This window comes from Monodelphis domestica, chromosome 3 (assembly GCF_027887165.1).
Source record: "Monodelphis domestica isolate mMonDom1 chromosome 3, mMonDom1.pri, whole genome shotgun sequence".
Lineage (NCBI taxonomy): Eukaryota > Metazoa > Chordata > Mammalia > Didelphimorphia > Didelphidae > Monodelphis > Monodelphis domestica.
Genome location: NC_077229.1, coordinates 65,113,038 through 65,130,576, shown reverse-complemented (window position 1 = coordinate 65,130,576; position 17,539 = coordinate 65,113,038). Strand labels below are relative to the sequence as shown.

General features: G+C 37.1%; 1 protein-coding gene across 1 annotated transcript in view; it reads left to right on the top strand.

Annotated features, from left to right (window-relative positions):
- The window catches only part of LOC103093807 (mucin-16-like), a 51,159-nt gene that overhangs the window by 12,410 nt on the left and 21,210 nt on the right, over positions 1-17,539 (top strand). The window contains exons 4-8 of the mRNA XM_056820958.1: positions 8,432-8,559; positions 8,681-8,748; positions 9,846-10,015; positions 10,733-10,771; positions 12,073-12,168. Coding sequence (XP_056676936.1) covers positions 8,432-8,559; positions 8,681-8,748; positions 9,846-10,015; positions 10,733-10,771; positions 12,073-12,168 — 501 coding nt within the window. The remainder of the gene's footprint in view (positions 1-8,431; positions 8,560-8,680; positions 8,749-9,845; positions 10,016-10,732; positions 10,772-12,072; positions 12,169-17,539) is intronic.

Here is a 17,539-nt window from a genome sequence, read left to right as displayed (position 1 = left end):
GGATAACCACCCATCAAAACTGACCATATATTTCCAGGAGAATGTATGGGCATTCAACAAAATAGAAGATTTCCACGTATTTGTAAAGAAAAGACCAGAACTAAGTGGAAAGTTTGACATCCAAACACAAAAATCAAGAGAAACATGAAAAAGGTAAATAAGAAAAAGAGAGGAAAAGAAAAAATTTTTTAATTTTCCTCCTCATGGGCTTAAGATCAAAGTATTTATATTCCTATATGGAAAAAGATATTCATTACTCTCAATAATTTATTCACTATTATAGTAATTAGAAGAATTAATCATAGGTTGAGGTTAGGGTACTAAGTGGTCTAAGATGCTATGGAAAAAAGAAAATGGGAGAATACAAGATGGCACCAAGAGAAACTTGAAGCAATAAGAAAAATTGGTTAATCTATACCACACAAAGAGGCACCTAGGAAGGGGAGGGGAAGAATGCTATTATAAGAAGAAGAGGAAGAGAGTGTTAATAGGCAATACTTAGAATAAAGCTTACTCTCAGTGGAATAATTCTGAGATGGAAGAGAATCTAGATCCTTTGGGGTATTGAATTCTATCATACCCTATAGGGAAAGTGAGAAGGAAAAAACGAGGGACATACAAAAATGCAGGGAAAGAGAGAGGGGAGATAAATTTAATTAGACCCTAAAAAATAATATGAGGGCCACAAAAAGGGAGGGGGTGGGAAAGGAAGTAAAAGAAGGATGGGGATTGAGGGGAAACAGATTAAAAGCAAACCATTGGTTTAAAAGAAAATAGAGAAAGAACAGAGGGCAAAACTAGGAGAGGAAATCAAAATGTTGGGGAATACACAGGTACTAATCATAACTCTGAATGGGAATGGGATGAACTTGCCCATAAACAGAAGCAAATAGCAGAGTGGATTAGAAACCAAAATCCTACCATATGTTGTCTATAAGAAACACACATATGAGACAGGTAGACACAAACTGGGTAAAGGTAAACAAATGGAGCAAAATCTATTGGACTTCACCTGAGAAAAAGAAGGCAGGAGTTGGAATCATGATTCTGACAAAGTCAAAGTAAAAATAGATCTAGTTAAAAGAGATAGGAAAGGTAATTACATACAAAGGCAGTATAGACAATGAGGAAATATCAGTACTCAATATGTATGCACCAAATGGTATAGCAATAAAATTTCTAAAGGAGAAACTAGTGGAGTTCAAAGATGAAATAGATAGCAAAATTATATTAGTGGGAGACCTGAAACTTCTTCTATCAGATCCAGATAAGTCAAACCAAAAGATAAATAAGAAAGTAAGAGATGTGAATGAAATATTAGAAAAAATAGAGTTAATAGATATGTGGAGAAAAATAAATACGGACAAAAAGGAATATGCCTTATTTTCAGCAGCACATGATACATTCACAAAGATTGATCTTTGTAATAGGGCATAGAAACATGGCCAACAAGTGCAAAAGAGCAGAAATAATAAATACAACCTTTCAGATCATAATGCAATAAAATTATAATTAATAAGGGTACATGGAGAAGCAAACCAAATTTAACTGGAAATTAAATAATGTGATTCTCCAACATTAGTTAAAGAAGAAAATCATAGAAACAATTAATCATTTCATTGAAGAGAATGACAATGATGAGACATCCTAACAAAATCTATGGGATGCAGCCAAAGCAGTACTTGGGGGAAATTTAATTCCATGAGTGCATATATTAAATCCAAATTAGAGAGGGCAAATGGATCAATGTATCGGGCATGCAAATTAAAAACCTTGAAAGTGAAAAAGGAAAAATCCCCAGATGGAAACTAAATTGGAGATCCTAAAAATCAAAGGAGAAATTAACAAAATTGAAAGTAAAAGAATTATTGAATTAATAAATAAGACAAGAAGCTTGGTAATTTGAAAAAAACAAATAAAGTAGACAAAGTGTACTTGTATATTTAAAAAAGAAGAAAATCAAAGATAAAAGTGAGATCTCTAATGAAGAGGCAGATCTCTAATGAAGAGGCAATTAAAACAATCATTAAAAGTTATTTTGCTCAATTATATGGCAATATAAATATGGTAATATAGGTGATATGGATGAATATTTACAAAAATATAAATTGCCCAGGTTGTCAGAAGAAAAAATAGAATACTTAAATAATCCCCTATCAGAAAAAGAAATTGAACAAACATCAAGGAACTCCCTGAGGAAAAATACAGAGGACCAGATGGATTCATAAATGAATTCTATCAAACATTCAAAGAACAACTAATCCTAATACTATAGAAACTATTTGACATAATCAGCAAATACTAAATTCCTTTTATGACACAAATATGGTGCTGATTCCAAAGCCAGGTAGACGAAATCAGAAAGAAATCTATAGACCAATCTCCCTAATGAACATAGATGCAAAAATCTTAAATAGAATACTAGCAAAAAGACTCCAGGAGGGGCAGCTGGGTAGCTCAGTGAATTGAGAGCCAGGACTAGAGACAGAAGGTCTTGGATTCCAATCTGGCCTCAGATACTTTCCAGCTATGTGACCCTGGGTAAGTCACTTGACACCCCAATTGCTTAGCCCTTACCACTTGTCTGCCTTGGAACCAATTGGTTCCAAGAGAGAAGGTAAGGGTTTAATAAAAAAAATAAAAGACTCCAGCAAGTGATCACGAGGTTTATTCATTATGATCAGGTGGAATTTATACTAGGAATACAAGGATGTTTCAATAATAGGGGAAAAAAAAACATTCACATAATTTACCATATCAATAAAAGTCACATGATTATTTCAATAGATGCAGAAAAAGGTTTTGACAAAACACAATACTAATTCCTATTGAAAACACTAGAAAGTATATAGTAATATAAGGGCTTTTTCTAAAATTAATAAACAGTATATATCTGAAATTATCTGCAAGCATTATTTGCAATGGAGTTTAAATTAGAAGCATTCCCAATAATAAAAACAGTGAAACAAGGAAGTGCCCATTATATCCTCTATTATTTAACATTGTACTAGAAACACTAGCTGTAGCAATTAGAGAAGAAAAAGAAATGTATTAAAATAGGCAATGAGGAAACCAAGCTAAACTCTTTGCAGATGATATGAAGTTCTACTTAAAGAATTCTAGAGAATCCACTAAAAAGCTGGTGGAAATAATACAACATTAGCAAAAATGCAGGATACAAAAGGAACCCACAGAAGTGAAATCATCAGCATTTCTATATATTTCCAACATATCCACACAGCAAATGTTAGAAAGAGAAATTCAATTTAAAATTACCCTAGACAATATAAAATATATAGGAATCTATTTGCCAAGACAGAGGAATTATACAAACACAACTACAAAATACTTTCCACACAACTAAAACTAGATCTAATCAATTGAAAAAACATTCACTGGTTATAGGTAGGATGAGATAACATAATGAAAATTACCCATCCTACCCAAATTAATTTACTTTTTTAGTGCCATATCTATCAAACTACCAAGAAATCTTTTTACTGAATTAGAAATAAACTATGACAAAGTTCATTTGGAAGTACAAATAATCAAGGATATCCAGGGAAATGATTAAAAAAAAAAAAGAAGGAAGATGGCTGTTAGCAGTATGATATCTTAAACTCTACCATAAAGCAATGGTCATCAAAACAATATGGTACTGGCTAAGAGACAGAAGAGAGGACCAGTGGAATAGGCTTAGAGTAAATGACCTTGGCAAGACAGTCTGTAAAGTTCCCAACTTTTGGAACAAAAATAAACTATTTGACAAAAACTCCTCGAAAACTGGAAAACAGTATGGGAGAGATTTATGTTTAGATCAACATCTCACCCCCTATACCAAGATAAACACAGAATGGGTGAATTTTATTAGGTGAACACAGTATAGTATGTATACTTGCCAGATCTTTAGGACAGGAAAGCTTTTAAGACCAAGCAAGAGTTGAAAAAATTAATGTAAAATATATAACTTTTATTACATTAAATTAAAATGGTTTTGTACAAACAAACCAATGCAACCAAAATTAGGTGAGAAGCAAAAAATTGGGAAAAATCTTTATAACAAACAATTGACAAAGGTCTAATTACTCAGATATATAATGAATTAAATCAATTATACAAAAAAATCAAGCAATTCTCCAATTGATAAATGGGCAAGGGGCATGAATAGGCAATTTTCAGATAAAGAAATCAAAACTATCAATAAGCACATAAAAATGTTTAAATGACATATAATTAGACAAATGCAAATCCAAACAACTCTGATTTACCACTTCACACCTAGCAGATTAGCTAACATGACCACAAAGGAAAATAACAAATGTTGGAGGGGATGTGACAAAATTGAGACATTAATACATTGCTGGTAGAGTTGTGAATTGATCCAACCATTCTGGATGGCAATTTGGAACTATGCCAAAAGGGCTTTAAAAGATTGTTTCCGCTTTGATCCAGCCATACCTCTGGCTGCATTTCTAATACCCCAAAGAGATCATAGGGGGAAAAAGACTTGTACCAAAATATTTATAGCCATGCTCTTTGTGGTGGCAAAAAACTGGAAAAATAATGGTGCCCTTCAAATGAGGAATGGATGAAAAAATTGTGGTATCTGTTGGTGATGGAATACTATTGTGCTATAAGGAATAATGAACTGGAGGAATTCCATGTGAAGTGGAACAACCTCCAGGAACTCATGCAGAGTGAAAGGAGCAAAACCAGGACAACACAGAGACTGATACACTTCTTGTACAATCAAATGTAAGGGACTTCTCTATTAGCAGTAATGCAATGATCCAAGACAATTCTGAGGAACTTTTGGAAAAGATAGCTATCCACATTCAGAGGAGGAACTGTGGGAATAGAAACACAGAAGAAAAATATCTGCTTGATCGCATGGGTTGATGGAGATATGACTGGGAATGTAGACTCTAAATGGTCACTGTAGTGCAATTATAATATGAAAATAGGTCTTGATCAATGTATCTTTCTTTGATACATGTGACTTAGAATCATTTTGCAGTCCTTATCTTTTCTTGATACATCAATGACACAAGAAAAACCCAGTGGAATTGTGTGTCAGCTATGGGGGTGGGGCATAAGGGGAGGAAAAGAACATGAATCATGTAACCATGTTAAACATATTCTAAATTAATTAAATATTTTTTCAATTCAAAGTTAAAAAAATAAAAAGTCAAAAAGTTAAAAATCTCCAATCATAAAAACATCAGACCATATGATCAATAGAATGCTTTTCTTAAGCATTTCTACAATCACCCCTCTTTCTCTGGTTGTAGTTGGCATTCTCTCCTAAGTCCCTATAGATTGCCCTAGAACATTGCATTGCTACTAGTGTAGAAGTCCATTACATTTGATTATGGCAAAATAAATCAGTCTCTGTGTACCATGTTCTCCTGCTTCTGAAGCTCATTTCTCTCTGCATCAATTTCTGAAGGTGTCTTTCTGATTCACATGGAATTCCTTCAGTTCAACAATCCTTTCAACACAATACCATCACCATCAGATGCCACAATTTGTTCAGCAATTCTCCCATTGATAGACACCAGGGAATGATTTTCTTGAGTGAGGATTTGTACTTCATATTCCATTTGGCCCATTAGAATTTCTAAAGTTGTTTTCCTCCGCAAATTTTTATGCCTCTTTTTTCCCCTACTGCTAATTTTGCCTTTCAAGGGATTTTCAGTGTATTTTTGTGTATCTCGTTCCATATGGTCAATTCTACTTTTTGAAAGAGTTCATCTCTTCATTGAATTTTTATATCTTTTACCACTTCGTATATTCTTATTTAAAAGATTTTCATTTTTTTCAATATTGTTTGTGCCTCTTTTACCAAGGTGTTGGCTTTTTTTACATGAATTTCCTGTATCACTCTCATCACTTCTGAATTTTCTTCTACCTCACCTATTTGATCATTAAAGCTCTTTTTTTGAGCTTCTTCTATTAATTCGTTTTAGGCTTAAGAGCAATCCTTATTTTTATGGGAAAGTTTGCATGCAGCAGCATTGATTTTATGGTCTTCTACTGAGTTTGTGTTTTGGTTTTCTCTATCACCAAAATAGGTCTGTATGTTGAATTTCTTTTTCTTCTGTTTGTTCGTTTCTAGCCCTTTCCTTTCCATTTTAAACATGACAGTTAAAATTGAATCTGTACCTGTGGTGAATTGAATACTGCTCCAAGTTTAAGGTTCTTTGTATAGCTGCCCTCAGAGCTAACACTGTGGATCAATCTGCTTTCAGTCCTTCAAATTTGGTATCATGAAAGCAAAGGTGTGTTTAATATTCTTCTGGTCTTTTTTCTGCTTTGTGATTAAACCTAAGCACTCTTTCCTCCCTTGGAACTGTAACCAGGGAGAGTCTGCTGCTCTCCTGTGGCTACAAGTACTGGTTTCTGCTAGCACTTCTCCACCCTGAGAATCTCTCCCACAAACTAGGATCTGAATATGAGCAATGCAACAAGAATTACCTTAAGAGTGAGTATAAAGGGACCCATGTAATCTCCTTCTAAGCAATTGTCTACTCCCCCACCCATTTATTATCTTAATGCTCCAGAAGCCTTTCCTGTTACTTCACTTGTGGTCAAGGCCTGCTGGCTTGGTGGAGCCTGTCCTGGTGCAATGTGCTCCACTTCCACCTCTACCACAGTACATTCCATCTGTCCTGCTAGCTTTCTAAGTTGTTTCATGCTGGAAAATCAGTTGTTTTTTGTGTTGTAATACAACTTCAGAATTCATTGTAATGCATTTTATCAGGTTTTTGAAGGGTAATTTGATAGAGATCAGATGAGGGATTTCTACCTTCTCCACCAAGTTGGCTTTGCATTTGGCTTTTATTCATATAAATTTGAATTATTGGAAATTAGAAATGAGATCCTTATCAGAAGAAGTTGAAGCAAAGATTTTTTTTTCCCTCCAAATACACTATTCCCTTCTAATTTATTACATTGGTTTTGTTTTAAGGGGAAAACAATTTGATTTTATGTAAGCAACATTGTCCATTTTATCATGCTTTCCTATTTATTTCTCATGTGATCATGAACTATCTCCCTGTCCTTTAATATGTAAGTTAAAATTTTCCTCATTGCTCTCATTCATTTTATATCACCTTTTGTATCTAACTCATGTACCCATTTGGAATTTTATGTCATGCAAGACTCCTGGTCTATCCATAACTTCTGCAAGATGAATTTTCAGTATTTTCAGCAATTTTTATTAAGTAATCAGTACTTAACTTTGAAAATGGATTAACCTCCTCATCTTACTTGTGAGGAAACAAAGGCAAAAACATAGGACATGACAGGAATACAATTTATATAGGTTAGTGATTACATACTTCTTTGGCACACAATCCATTTTCTACATATGTTTCCATAGAACTTAACAACAGATGCATAGCATAAGGAGATAGTCAATAAAATATTGGTGCCATAGATGAGTGATATAAACAGAATGATCTAGTGGTTAGTTCTCCCTGATCTAAGGAGAATCATTGATACTTTTGGTCAGCTTTCATAATCAATCACAATTATTTAGAAGATGAATAACAAAACATTTTGTAGCTAGGTACATGGTTAGAAGATAATTTGAGACAGACCATATTTGGGGGTTCCACAATTTACAAGTTCTATTTTCCTTGTGTTACTTTAAAGCACCTGGCAATGTTGCCTGGTTTCTGTCTGCAATGGAGTGTATCTTGAAGGTGATTGATGTTCTTGGCTTGCCTGGCTTGTAATAGGAATGAATGTGTAACTCTGTGGAGAGGGAAAGGAGAGGGGGGGGAGGGTAATGATCTTTAGGTTTGAATTCTGTGAATGCAGTCTTTTAGGGTAATAATCTGGGAGGGGATTAAGGTGGGATATATCTGTGTTATCCCTCTATTTGCTCTCATATTATTATTCCTCTATTGGGAAGGAGACAATATTCATAACAAGTCATATCTGTGTTATCCCTGTATTTGCTCTCATATTATTATTCCTCTATTGGGAAGGAGACAATATTCATAACAAGTCCATTAGTAAGGGAAGTTGGAGAGAGAGAGAAGTCACAGAGTGGGATCAGTGGGGGGCTCATTTTCAGGAAGCTGCCTTATAGTGCCCATCTCCCAAACTGTAACTTTGTCAGCCAGTGGGGATTTTTCAGCTTCCCACAGGCTTCTAACTCCAAATCCACAATTTTTAACACTGCTAGAAAAAGTGTGTATGGCTGGAGGGATCCTCAGAATTTCATTAGTGGGTTCATTCTGCTGAGTTTTTCTCTGAGGAAGGTCTAGAACATTGTCACCTGGAATAATGGTGATGATCATGGGTAATGATCATCACAATAACTAGCTTTTAGATAGAATTTGAAGGCTTACAAAGGATTTTCTCTCATTTGAATAACATTTGCATGCTCATCCAATGGGATACCTTTCCTTTTGTACAGAATCATGGAGCTCTTGCTACAAGACCTTCACACTCAGCTTCACTATTACCAACATGTTTTACACAACAAAGATGAGTCAAAAGGATTCCAGAACATTCAAGACTGCTGAGCATATCCTGCAAGTCCTGGTGAGACTCCACCTCCACTCTCTTCTATCTCCTCTCTCCCATGCTACCTTCCTTAGCCCTGTGTATTCAAGCTTGCTCTAGCCAGGTACACAGAAGTTCCCTTCTCTCCTTTTGTTTCCAGCTCAAGGTATTGTTTCGAAGGAGCAGGCTTGGATCTCAGTATTATGGATGCAGTGGGATCTCACTGAGGTGAGAATAATGCAAGACATTAGCTCAGATATTAGGGACCAGTACATTCCCATTTCATTCAGATGATGCCCAGGCTGTTTCTTCTTCTGCTTCCCAATAGCAATTCCTTCTTTCCCAAGTTGTAATGAATAAAATCCCCCAACCAAGAAGCCATTAAAATATTCTAGGTTCCTTCTACCCTTTCCCAGGTGGAGAAATATTCTTTCCCCATTACTCTTTCCAAAGATAAGTTAGCATCTGTTTTCACTTTATAACTCCACATGAATGGAATAACATAGGAGGCACCAAGTGAGTGCTTAGAAAATGATGAATTACTAACATATCAACATTAACTTTCTTTAGAATCATAGGATTATAGATTAAAAGCTGGAAGGGACAGTAGGAGTCATCTGGACCATTCTTTTCATTTACAGATGAAAAAATGAAGACCCAAGCAGATCCCAATAACTGTTCCCAGGTCAAAGATGGTCAGAATTTGAACACACTTGCCCTTTGATTTTAAATTCAATGTTCTTTCCACTACTATGAAGAAACTACTGAAAATAATCAGACCCCATAGACACTTGTAAACATGTAAATAAGTGACTTTACAGAGCACTGCTAATTCCATTGTAGTGGATAAAGTGCTAAGTGTGGAATCAGAAAGAACAGAGTTCAAATTTTCTCTCAGACACTTAGCAGATGTGTGACCCTGTGCAAGTCACATAACCTGTCTTAGCCTCAATCCCTTTCCTCTACAAAATGAGAAGACTGTATGTGATGGCTCCCAATGTCCTTTTCAACTCTAAATCTACAATCATCTCTAAACCTTTATTCCAAATCAGCCACTTCTCTCAAGAGTGTTCTCTGAATAACTAAATTTCAGAAACTAAACCAGTGGTGTCAAACTCAAAAAGAAACTGAGACAGCCACGAAATTATACATCCAAGTCCCAATAGCCCGCATTTTGACTCAGAAAACCATATACATTTATACATTGCTTTTTAAATTAATAAACTAACACATTAAAATCAGCTTGGAACTATCCCTAATCTGACTCATGTGACTCCCAGGAAGGGCTATATTTGAAACCACTTGTCTGAAACATTAATTTCCAGGTCTCTGAAGAACAACATAGCAACTGCAGTGAATGTACTTTGCATTTTTAAGAAGGACTCCTCCAAGCCTGTAGTGAACAAAAAGAAGGTTTACTGGGAGCTGACTGAACAGCTCTACAGAAGAAATCTAAAACACCTGGTTATAGAGAATGATAGCCTCTTTGTGAATGGTAAATAGCTTGACTTTTGGGACATGTGCCTCTCTTTCACTGGGTGGTTCCTTTTCCAGAAAACAACACTCCTGCCCCAAATTCTTCTTTCCTTTTGGGTCTCCTTTGTTTTCATGGTTTCTCACTCCTGGGGAGCACTGGCCCTCAAAGTGGTGACAAACTATGAAGAAATGGGGAATTCACTACTCAAGATCAGAAGAGACTGGATTGTTATTAGGCTCCTTCAACCAACAAGTATGCCATGAATCCCTTCCTCTTGAATGCTGAAGCACCATTTTCCTTATGGGCCCCAATACAACTCCTCTCCATTATTCCTTTAACCCTTTGCCCACAAAGAGATACCCTACTCAAATTCTCTCCTCTCTCTCTCTCTCTCTCTCTCTCTCTCTCTCTCTCTCTCTCTCTCTCTCTCTCTCTCTCTCTCTCTCTCTCTCTCTCTCTCTCTCTCTCTCTTTCTCTCTCTCCCCTTTTATATTTCTTCTTTCTTCTCTCCCTCTCTTTTCTCTTTCTTTTTTGTCTTCTCATTTCTTTATCTTTCCCAAAATCTTGTCTTCACATCTCTTCTGTCCTATTCTCTTTTTTCTTCTCCTATTCTCTTTTCTTCGCTCCTTTCATCTACTAGTTCTTGCCTTTTCCTTCCCTGCCCTCACCTGCTCTCGAACACTTGTTCCCTCTGAATTTATTTCTTTCTTCTTTTCTTTTCCCTTCTCCAACTAGGGTATCACTATAAGCTGCCAGGAATCAGATCCACAAAGAGTGAGTTTTAGATTTCTTTATTCTCTATTTAATGGGACACTACAATGAAAAAAAAATTTGTTTATCTTCTTGGAAGGGAGCAATGTAGGGCAGAGGAATAAAAGTGGTGATAGGGGCTCAGAATGAGATATGCTATTAGATATGGCTAAAGTTGAAACTTCATTTACTCATTTCTCTATTTTGTTTTTGCTATAACTAGTTCAAAGGGGGAAATTATCCAATGGGATTGGAAAAACAGGCTATCCCTATCTCCTTCGTGTTCAAGATTAAGAGTCAGAACTTGTGGTCTTTGTAATCTGATACATTGAGGGGATCTCCCAACATTCCAGAGAGACTTGTGCCTCTCCCCTATATTCTTCATTCACCAAAGTTGCCCAATAGTTTTCATTAATAATGTTTTTATCCTCTGCTCTTTCAATAACTACACTCTCCCTAAACATGTGTCTTGCTCAGTCATCATGATCCTCAGGCATTTCAGGTAGGAATAAGCTAATGCTTAACTTCTCTTCTGGTTTTTCTCCCCTGGAGAGGTTTAATTAAACCTAATGTATAAAATAGGAAATGGAGATGGCAGGAGAGACATATGCCCAGGTGTCATGTATGACAAAGAATGAAATGATCCCTTCTTAACAAGGTCCATATATTCTAACAATGCTAACAATTACAGAGATGAATATGTGTTGAATATAAACTAAAAATACTATTAACAAGGTGTAGGTATGGAGGAAGAGTGTAGGGAATCATGAAAGGTTTCATGTAGAAGGTGGTACTGGAGCTGAGTCTTGAACCAAAGTGGGGAGGAAGGGGGTTGTCTGAGTTGGAGGGGTGGAAGGAGGCCATTCCAGGTACAGAAGACAGCTTGTGCAATTTCATAGCTATGGGAGAGGAAGTTTTCCAAAGCCATGAAATGGAGAAAGTCAAATTAGAACTTGACTTTCTCAAACCAAACTGCAGTTAAAAAGAGAGTAGGAAGAAGGAACGTGGAAGCCCTTTTATAGATAGCCTTCTCAAAAATTTCAGTGACAAAAGGGAAGAGAGATAGGAGATGATAGCTATCAGAGACAGGTGGATAAAATGAAGGCTATTTTTCATATGGGGTTGAAGGAAAGCTGCCAGTAGATAAGGAGAGTTTGGAAACAAAATTAGTGAATGGGAATACTAGAGAGATTCTCTGCTGGATGAAGGATGAAGTAAAGAAGGTACATATTTTGGCATTTTCTTTAGAATATAAGGGGACAACATATTGTCCTTTCTATCCCCATTCCTGTGGCTGACATATATGTTCTCATTTATTCTTCTAGTGCCTGTCACCCATATACCAGACCATGGAGCATCAGAATACATTGAATCACTGACTAGTGGTCTCTTGATTCGTGAATCCACTCTATGTGCTATAGGTAAGAAAATATTTTTCCTTTCTCTTATAATGGTATTTATCCTTGCTTGGGCACTTGTTTTCAATTTTGAGATATGGAATTGTCTTCATAATCTGAGACCAGGACAATCACTGATGGGGGAGTTTGTCATTAGGTTGTAAGACTTGACAATTTCATCGGTCCCATTACTCTCTACCCTGAAGTATGTTGTGATACCAGCCTTTGGATGAAGAGCTCATCATTTGTGTGTATGCATATAATAGCCTATTGATATTCTTGGACCATTTCTCAACTATAGAAAAGCTCTTTTAAAAATTTTGTTAATTTATAAAATGTCTAAATTTATATGTATTAATATTATATATGACATATAAAATATATACTTTTCCCCTCCAATGTAAAAACACTTTCTTTGTACCTTATGTGAAAAACCTCCCCCATTCTAACTCTTCCATCCCTCTTCTCCCAGTGCATTTCTCTTTATCATCCCTTCATTCTTTTTTAGGAATCATTCCAATCTCATAGCCTGATACCTATGCCCTCTTATACATAAACTGTTGTTAACTGCCTTACTAATCATAAAGTTCTTAAGACTGTAGCCGTGAAATGTGGGTTTAAATCAAAAATAGAGCGGTCACCAGGGAAAAATTTCCAAATATGAAATATACGCAAGTCAGCTGGGTTTATGGAGATTTTAATTAATACAAATTAAGGAATTAATGAAAGGGAGAGAGATAGTAAGAGGAAATACTGAGAAAAGGGGTAGGCCAGCCCAGGCCAGCCTAGGCCAGCCTCGGCCCTAGCCCTAAGAGAGATCAGTCAGTCTTTAATCCACACACCACAAGATTTGTCCCAAGCAAGATTCTAGTGTTCAGAGAGACCCAGCTACTCCAACTAGTCCGAGATCCAATTCAGCTTTGGCAAACTGAATTTTCAGCCAGTCACCAAGCCCTTCAAGGCAGCTCTGGCAAGTTGCCTCTCTCCAATTCAACTTTGGCAAGCTGAATCTTCCAGAGACCTCTTTTTGAGCTCCTTTTAAAGAGAATTTTCTCCTATGTCACCTCCACTAAGCTCTCACATCTACCAATCACAGTAAACGTTTTCCAAAGACAGACCATTCTTAATTCACACCTGAGTAGACTAAACTTTTGGGTAATTCACACCTGAGTAGACTAAAACTTCTGAGTAAGTTCACACCTCTTTGCCCCTTGCAAGTTTGCAAGTTGCCTGACCTTTGAGTGATTAATTTGACCTTCATAGGTACTTAACACCTTTTTGTATTAGATCTAAAATAGACTTAGTTTAAGTATGTTAAGGGTCTTAGCTTCACTTTAAGTATGGGTTAAGTACTTTTCATTGTTCAGTAAAGAAGTTTACAACTTTATCTTCTCCTAAAGTATGCTTAAGTGTGGGTGGAGTAGAGTTCTCACATTCCTGACTAAGTCACTTCATTGTTTAAAATGGAGAATGGTCTTAACCAAGTGTTCTGAAGTAGGGTCTTAGAATTTTTAAGATTAACAATCCCCCTGATGATTATCGGGAGACTGTTTTCCAGATTATTTATTTTGCATTTTATGACTCTAAGTCTTGCTTGGTTTTAAAGCCTCTCCCTTCCCAAAGGTCTGAGATGTATATTATTCTGTATTCGCCTAATTTTCTTATAGTTTCCATCTTTATGTTCAAGTCATTCACCCATTTTGAATTTATCTTGGTGTAGGGTGTGAGGTTTTGATCTAAACCTAATCTTTCCCACACTGTCCTCCAATTTTCCCAGCAGTTTTTATGAAATAGTGGATTTTTGTCCCAAAAGCTGGGATCTTTGGGTTTGTGATATACTGTCTTGCTGAGGTCACTTACCCCGAGTCTATTCCACTGATCCTACTTTCTGTCTCTTAGCCAGTACCAAATTGTTTTGATGACCACTGCTTTATAATATAGTCTGAGATCTGGGACTTCCTTTGTATTTTTTTTTCATTATTTCCCTGGATATCCTTGATCCTTTGTTCTTCCAAATGAACTTTGTTATGGTTTTTTCTAGATCAGTAAAAACAATTTTTGGAAGTTCCATGGGTTTGGCACTAAATAGATAGATGAGTTTGGGTAGGATGGTCATTTTTATTATATTGGCTTGTCCTACCATGAGCAGTTAATGTTTTTGCAATTGTTCAAGTCTAGTTTTAGTTGTGTGGAGAGTGTTTTGTAGTTGTGTTCATAAAGTTCCTGTGTTTGTCTCGGGAGATAGCAACAGTTTTTAAGAGTTACCAATGACCTCTTTTCTTATAGGGATACATATCATTTTAACTTATTGAGTCTCTTAAGAAAATCCCCCCCCCCCTTTTTTAATTACCTTTTGATGATTCTCTTGAGTTCTGTGGTTGGACATCAAATTTTCTTTTCAGGTCTGGTCTTTTATTAATGAATGCTTAGAACTCTTCTGTTGTGTTAAATGACCATACTTTCCCCTGTAGGAATGTAGTCAGTTTTGATGGGTATTTTATTCTTGGTTGTAGACGTAGTTCCCTTGCTTTCCGGAATATCGTATTCCATGCCTTTTGGTCCTTCAGTGTGGATGCAGCCAGATCCTGTGTTAACTTCACCGTGTTTCCATGGTATCTGAATGGCTTCTTCTTGGCAGCTTGTAATATCTGTTCTTTCATCTGATAGTTTTTGAATTTGGCTATAACATTTCTTGGTGTTGTCAATTGGGGATTAAATACAGGGGGGTGATCTGTAGATTCTTTCAATCTCCACTTTCCCCTCTTATTCTAGGATCTCGGGACAGTTTTCCTGAATAATTTCCTCTAGTATTATGTCCAAGCTTTTTCTTTTGTCATGGTCTTCTGGTAGTCCAATTATTCTTAAATTGTCTCTTCTTGAACGATTTTCTAAATCATCTGTTTTGTGAATGAGATGCTTCACATTTTCCTCAATTTTTTTCATTCTTTTTGTTTTGTTTTATAGTGTCCTTCTGCCTTGTGAGGTCAGTTGATTCTAGTTGTTTTATTCTGGTTCTTAAAGATTGGATTTCATCTCTGGCTTTTTGGTTGTCTTTTTCCTTCTGGTCTGATTTTCTTTGAAGATCGTCTTTCATCCTCTTTACCTCATCTTTCATCTCCTTTGCCTCATCTTTCATCTCCTTTGCCTCATTTTCCAGCTGGTTGATTTTGGCTTTCAGGACACTATTTTCTTGTTTTAGTTCATGTGCCTTTGTTTCCAGATGACTTATCTTAATTTTTAAGTTCTTTTCCCAATTGTCTTCAGCCTCTCTTAGTTGTGTTTTGAGTTCTTCCACAGCCTGTATCCAATTCGCTGGGATTTCTGGTCTATTGTTTGCTGATCTCTCCCGCTCTATGGCATTTGCTGAGTAGTAGCTGTCTGTTGTAGTTTCTTTCTTCTTTTTCTGTTGTTTACTCAAATTCACCCCTTCTTTACTCCCTATATTTGTCTGTTCTCTTGTTTCTCTCATTTTTTTTGTTTTTTGGGGACTTCTATCTATCTCCCTTCTTTTGGAGCTTTAACAGAAGATCTCTTGGTGTAGTCTCTGGGGGAGGGTTGTTGGGGGTTTTGAGCTTCCCTGTCCTCTGGAGGTTTTTGATTGGCTTAAATTCCAGCAGTTAATGAGGATGGGTGGGGAGCCTGGGCTTCCCTGCGTTCTGGAGACTTTTGATGGGATTAAGTTCAGCTTGGTTGGGCTGGGTTGACTCTGAGTTTTAAACTTCCTGGACAGCTGGAGTAAATATGGAGGATCTCCAAAGCTCTGGCCAGGCTGCCAGGTCTATGCTCATTCTAGGCTGCCATCTTGACTCTGCATCTAGGTTTCTGTTTTTTCAGAAGACCCTGCTCTCTAAGGGGGGAGGGGTCGTGGCCTCCCTGGGCTCTGAGGGCTCCTGATGGGATTAGGTTCACCTATTTTGGAACAAATGAGCCCTGAAGCAAAAAACCTCCTCCTCCACAATCTGTGTTGAATACCCAGAGTCTGGCCCAGGTTGTTTTCAAGGTAAGCCCTTCGCCAGGCCTGAGGTTTTTGTTCTTTCAGAAGCTCTGAGGGCTCCTGATGGGATTAGGTTCAGCTGGTATGGGCCGAATGATCCCCAAACCAAAAAACAAAAACAAAAACAAAAACCCAACCTCCTCCTCCACAATCTGTATTGAATGCCTGGAGACTGGCCCAGGTTACTTTCAAGGTAAGCTCTTTGGAGCAACCCCTTTGCCAGCCCTGAGGTTTCTGTCCTTTCAGTAGCTCTTAGGGCTCCTGATGGGATTGGGTTCAGCTGGTGCCCTTAAGCTGGGACCTCCCTTGAGACTCAGATGGAAGGACCCATCCAGGTGGCTACAGGCTTCCCCCTTCTCTCCATGTTTCCCTGCCTTCTGTGTTGGGCACCCCAGAGACTGGCTCAGGTTGCTTTCAAGGTGAGTCCACAGAGCCCTGAGGTTCCCGCTGCTGCCTTGGGCTCAGCACTCTGGGTTGGGGGGGATAGGTCCTGGGACCTTCCTTCTGCCTACCCCTTAGATCCGAGTGATCTAGGGTTCTGGCTTTTGGGGGGCTGTACCTTTTGATCCAGGTCCAGGAGGAGGGTTCCCCAGGTCTATCTGTTGTTCAGCTTGAATTTTGGTGTCCTCAGAGCACTCGGTTTGCAAGATCAGTAAGGAAGGGTTTCCAAGGTCTGAACTCTTGCTGCTTCTACGCCACCATCTTGACCTGAAGTCAATATTCAATTTTCTAAGAGGAAATTAGAGTAGTGAGGGACGAAGAGAAAAGAAAGAAAGCAAAACCAATGTTTTGCCATGCACATTGACAGAAAGCCAAATTAGGGGCAGTCCCTTTTGGCATAAAAGTATACATTTACAATAAATGTTCAATCAAACTTCAGTTCAATCAACCATATCAAAAGTTCATTCTTGATCTTCTTGATATAGTGTAGCATTTTCTGTCATCTTTCTGCAACAATTCATTCTCTGGTTTTAGGAGTTAGCAAACTTCTTCCTTGAAGTTCTTTTCTTGAACAAAAAATCAAAATGTTTGATTTTTATAAGAATACAATCTCAAACAAAAGATCAAAAATCTTGGATCTTAAATTAAAATACAGTCCCTCCTGAAGTAGGTGTTAAAAAACATCCAGTTCAGCTCAGGATGCAATGTTGAGTTATGGGGGTGTATGAGTCAATTATCAAAAGAAGAGAAAAACAATCAAAAACATAAGGGAAAAAAATTCAAAATAGGTCCTCGTATAGGTCCAATTTAAAGTAATTTCTATCCCACAAGTCTATAGGACAGAATGCAGTAATATTTCACTTTCCCATTTGCAGCTAAGACTACAGGAAGTTGCCATAATCTAAGAAGAAAAATAATTAGAATTCTATTTTGATAGGGAAACGTCTGATTTTTGTCATT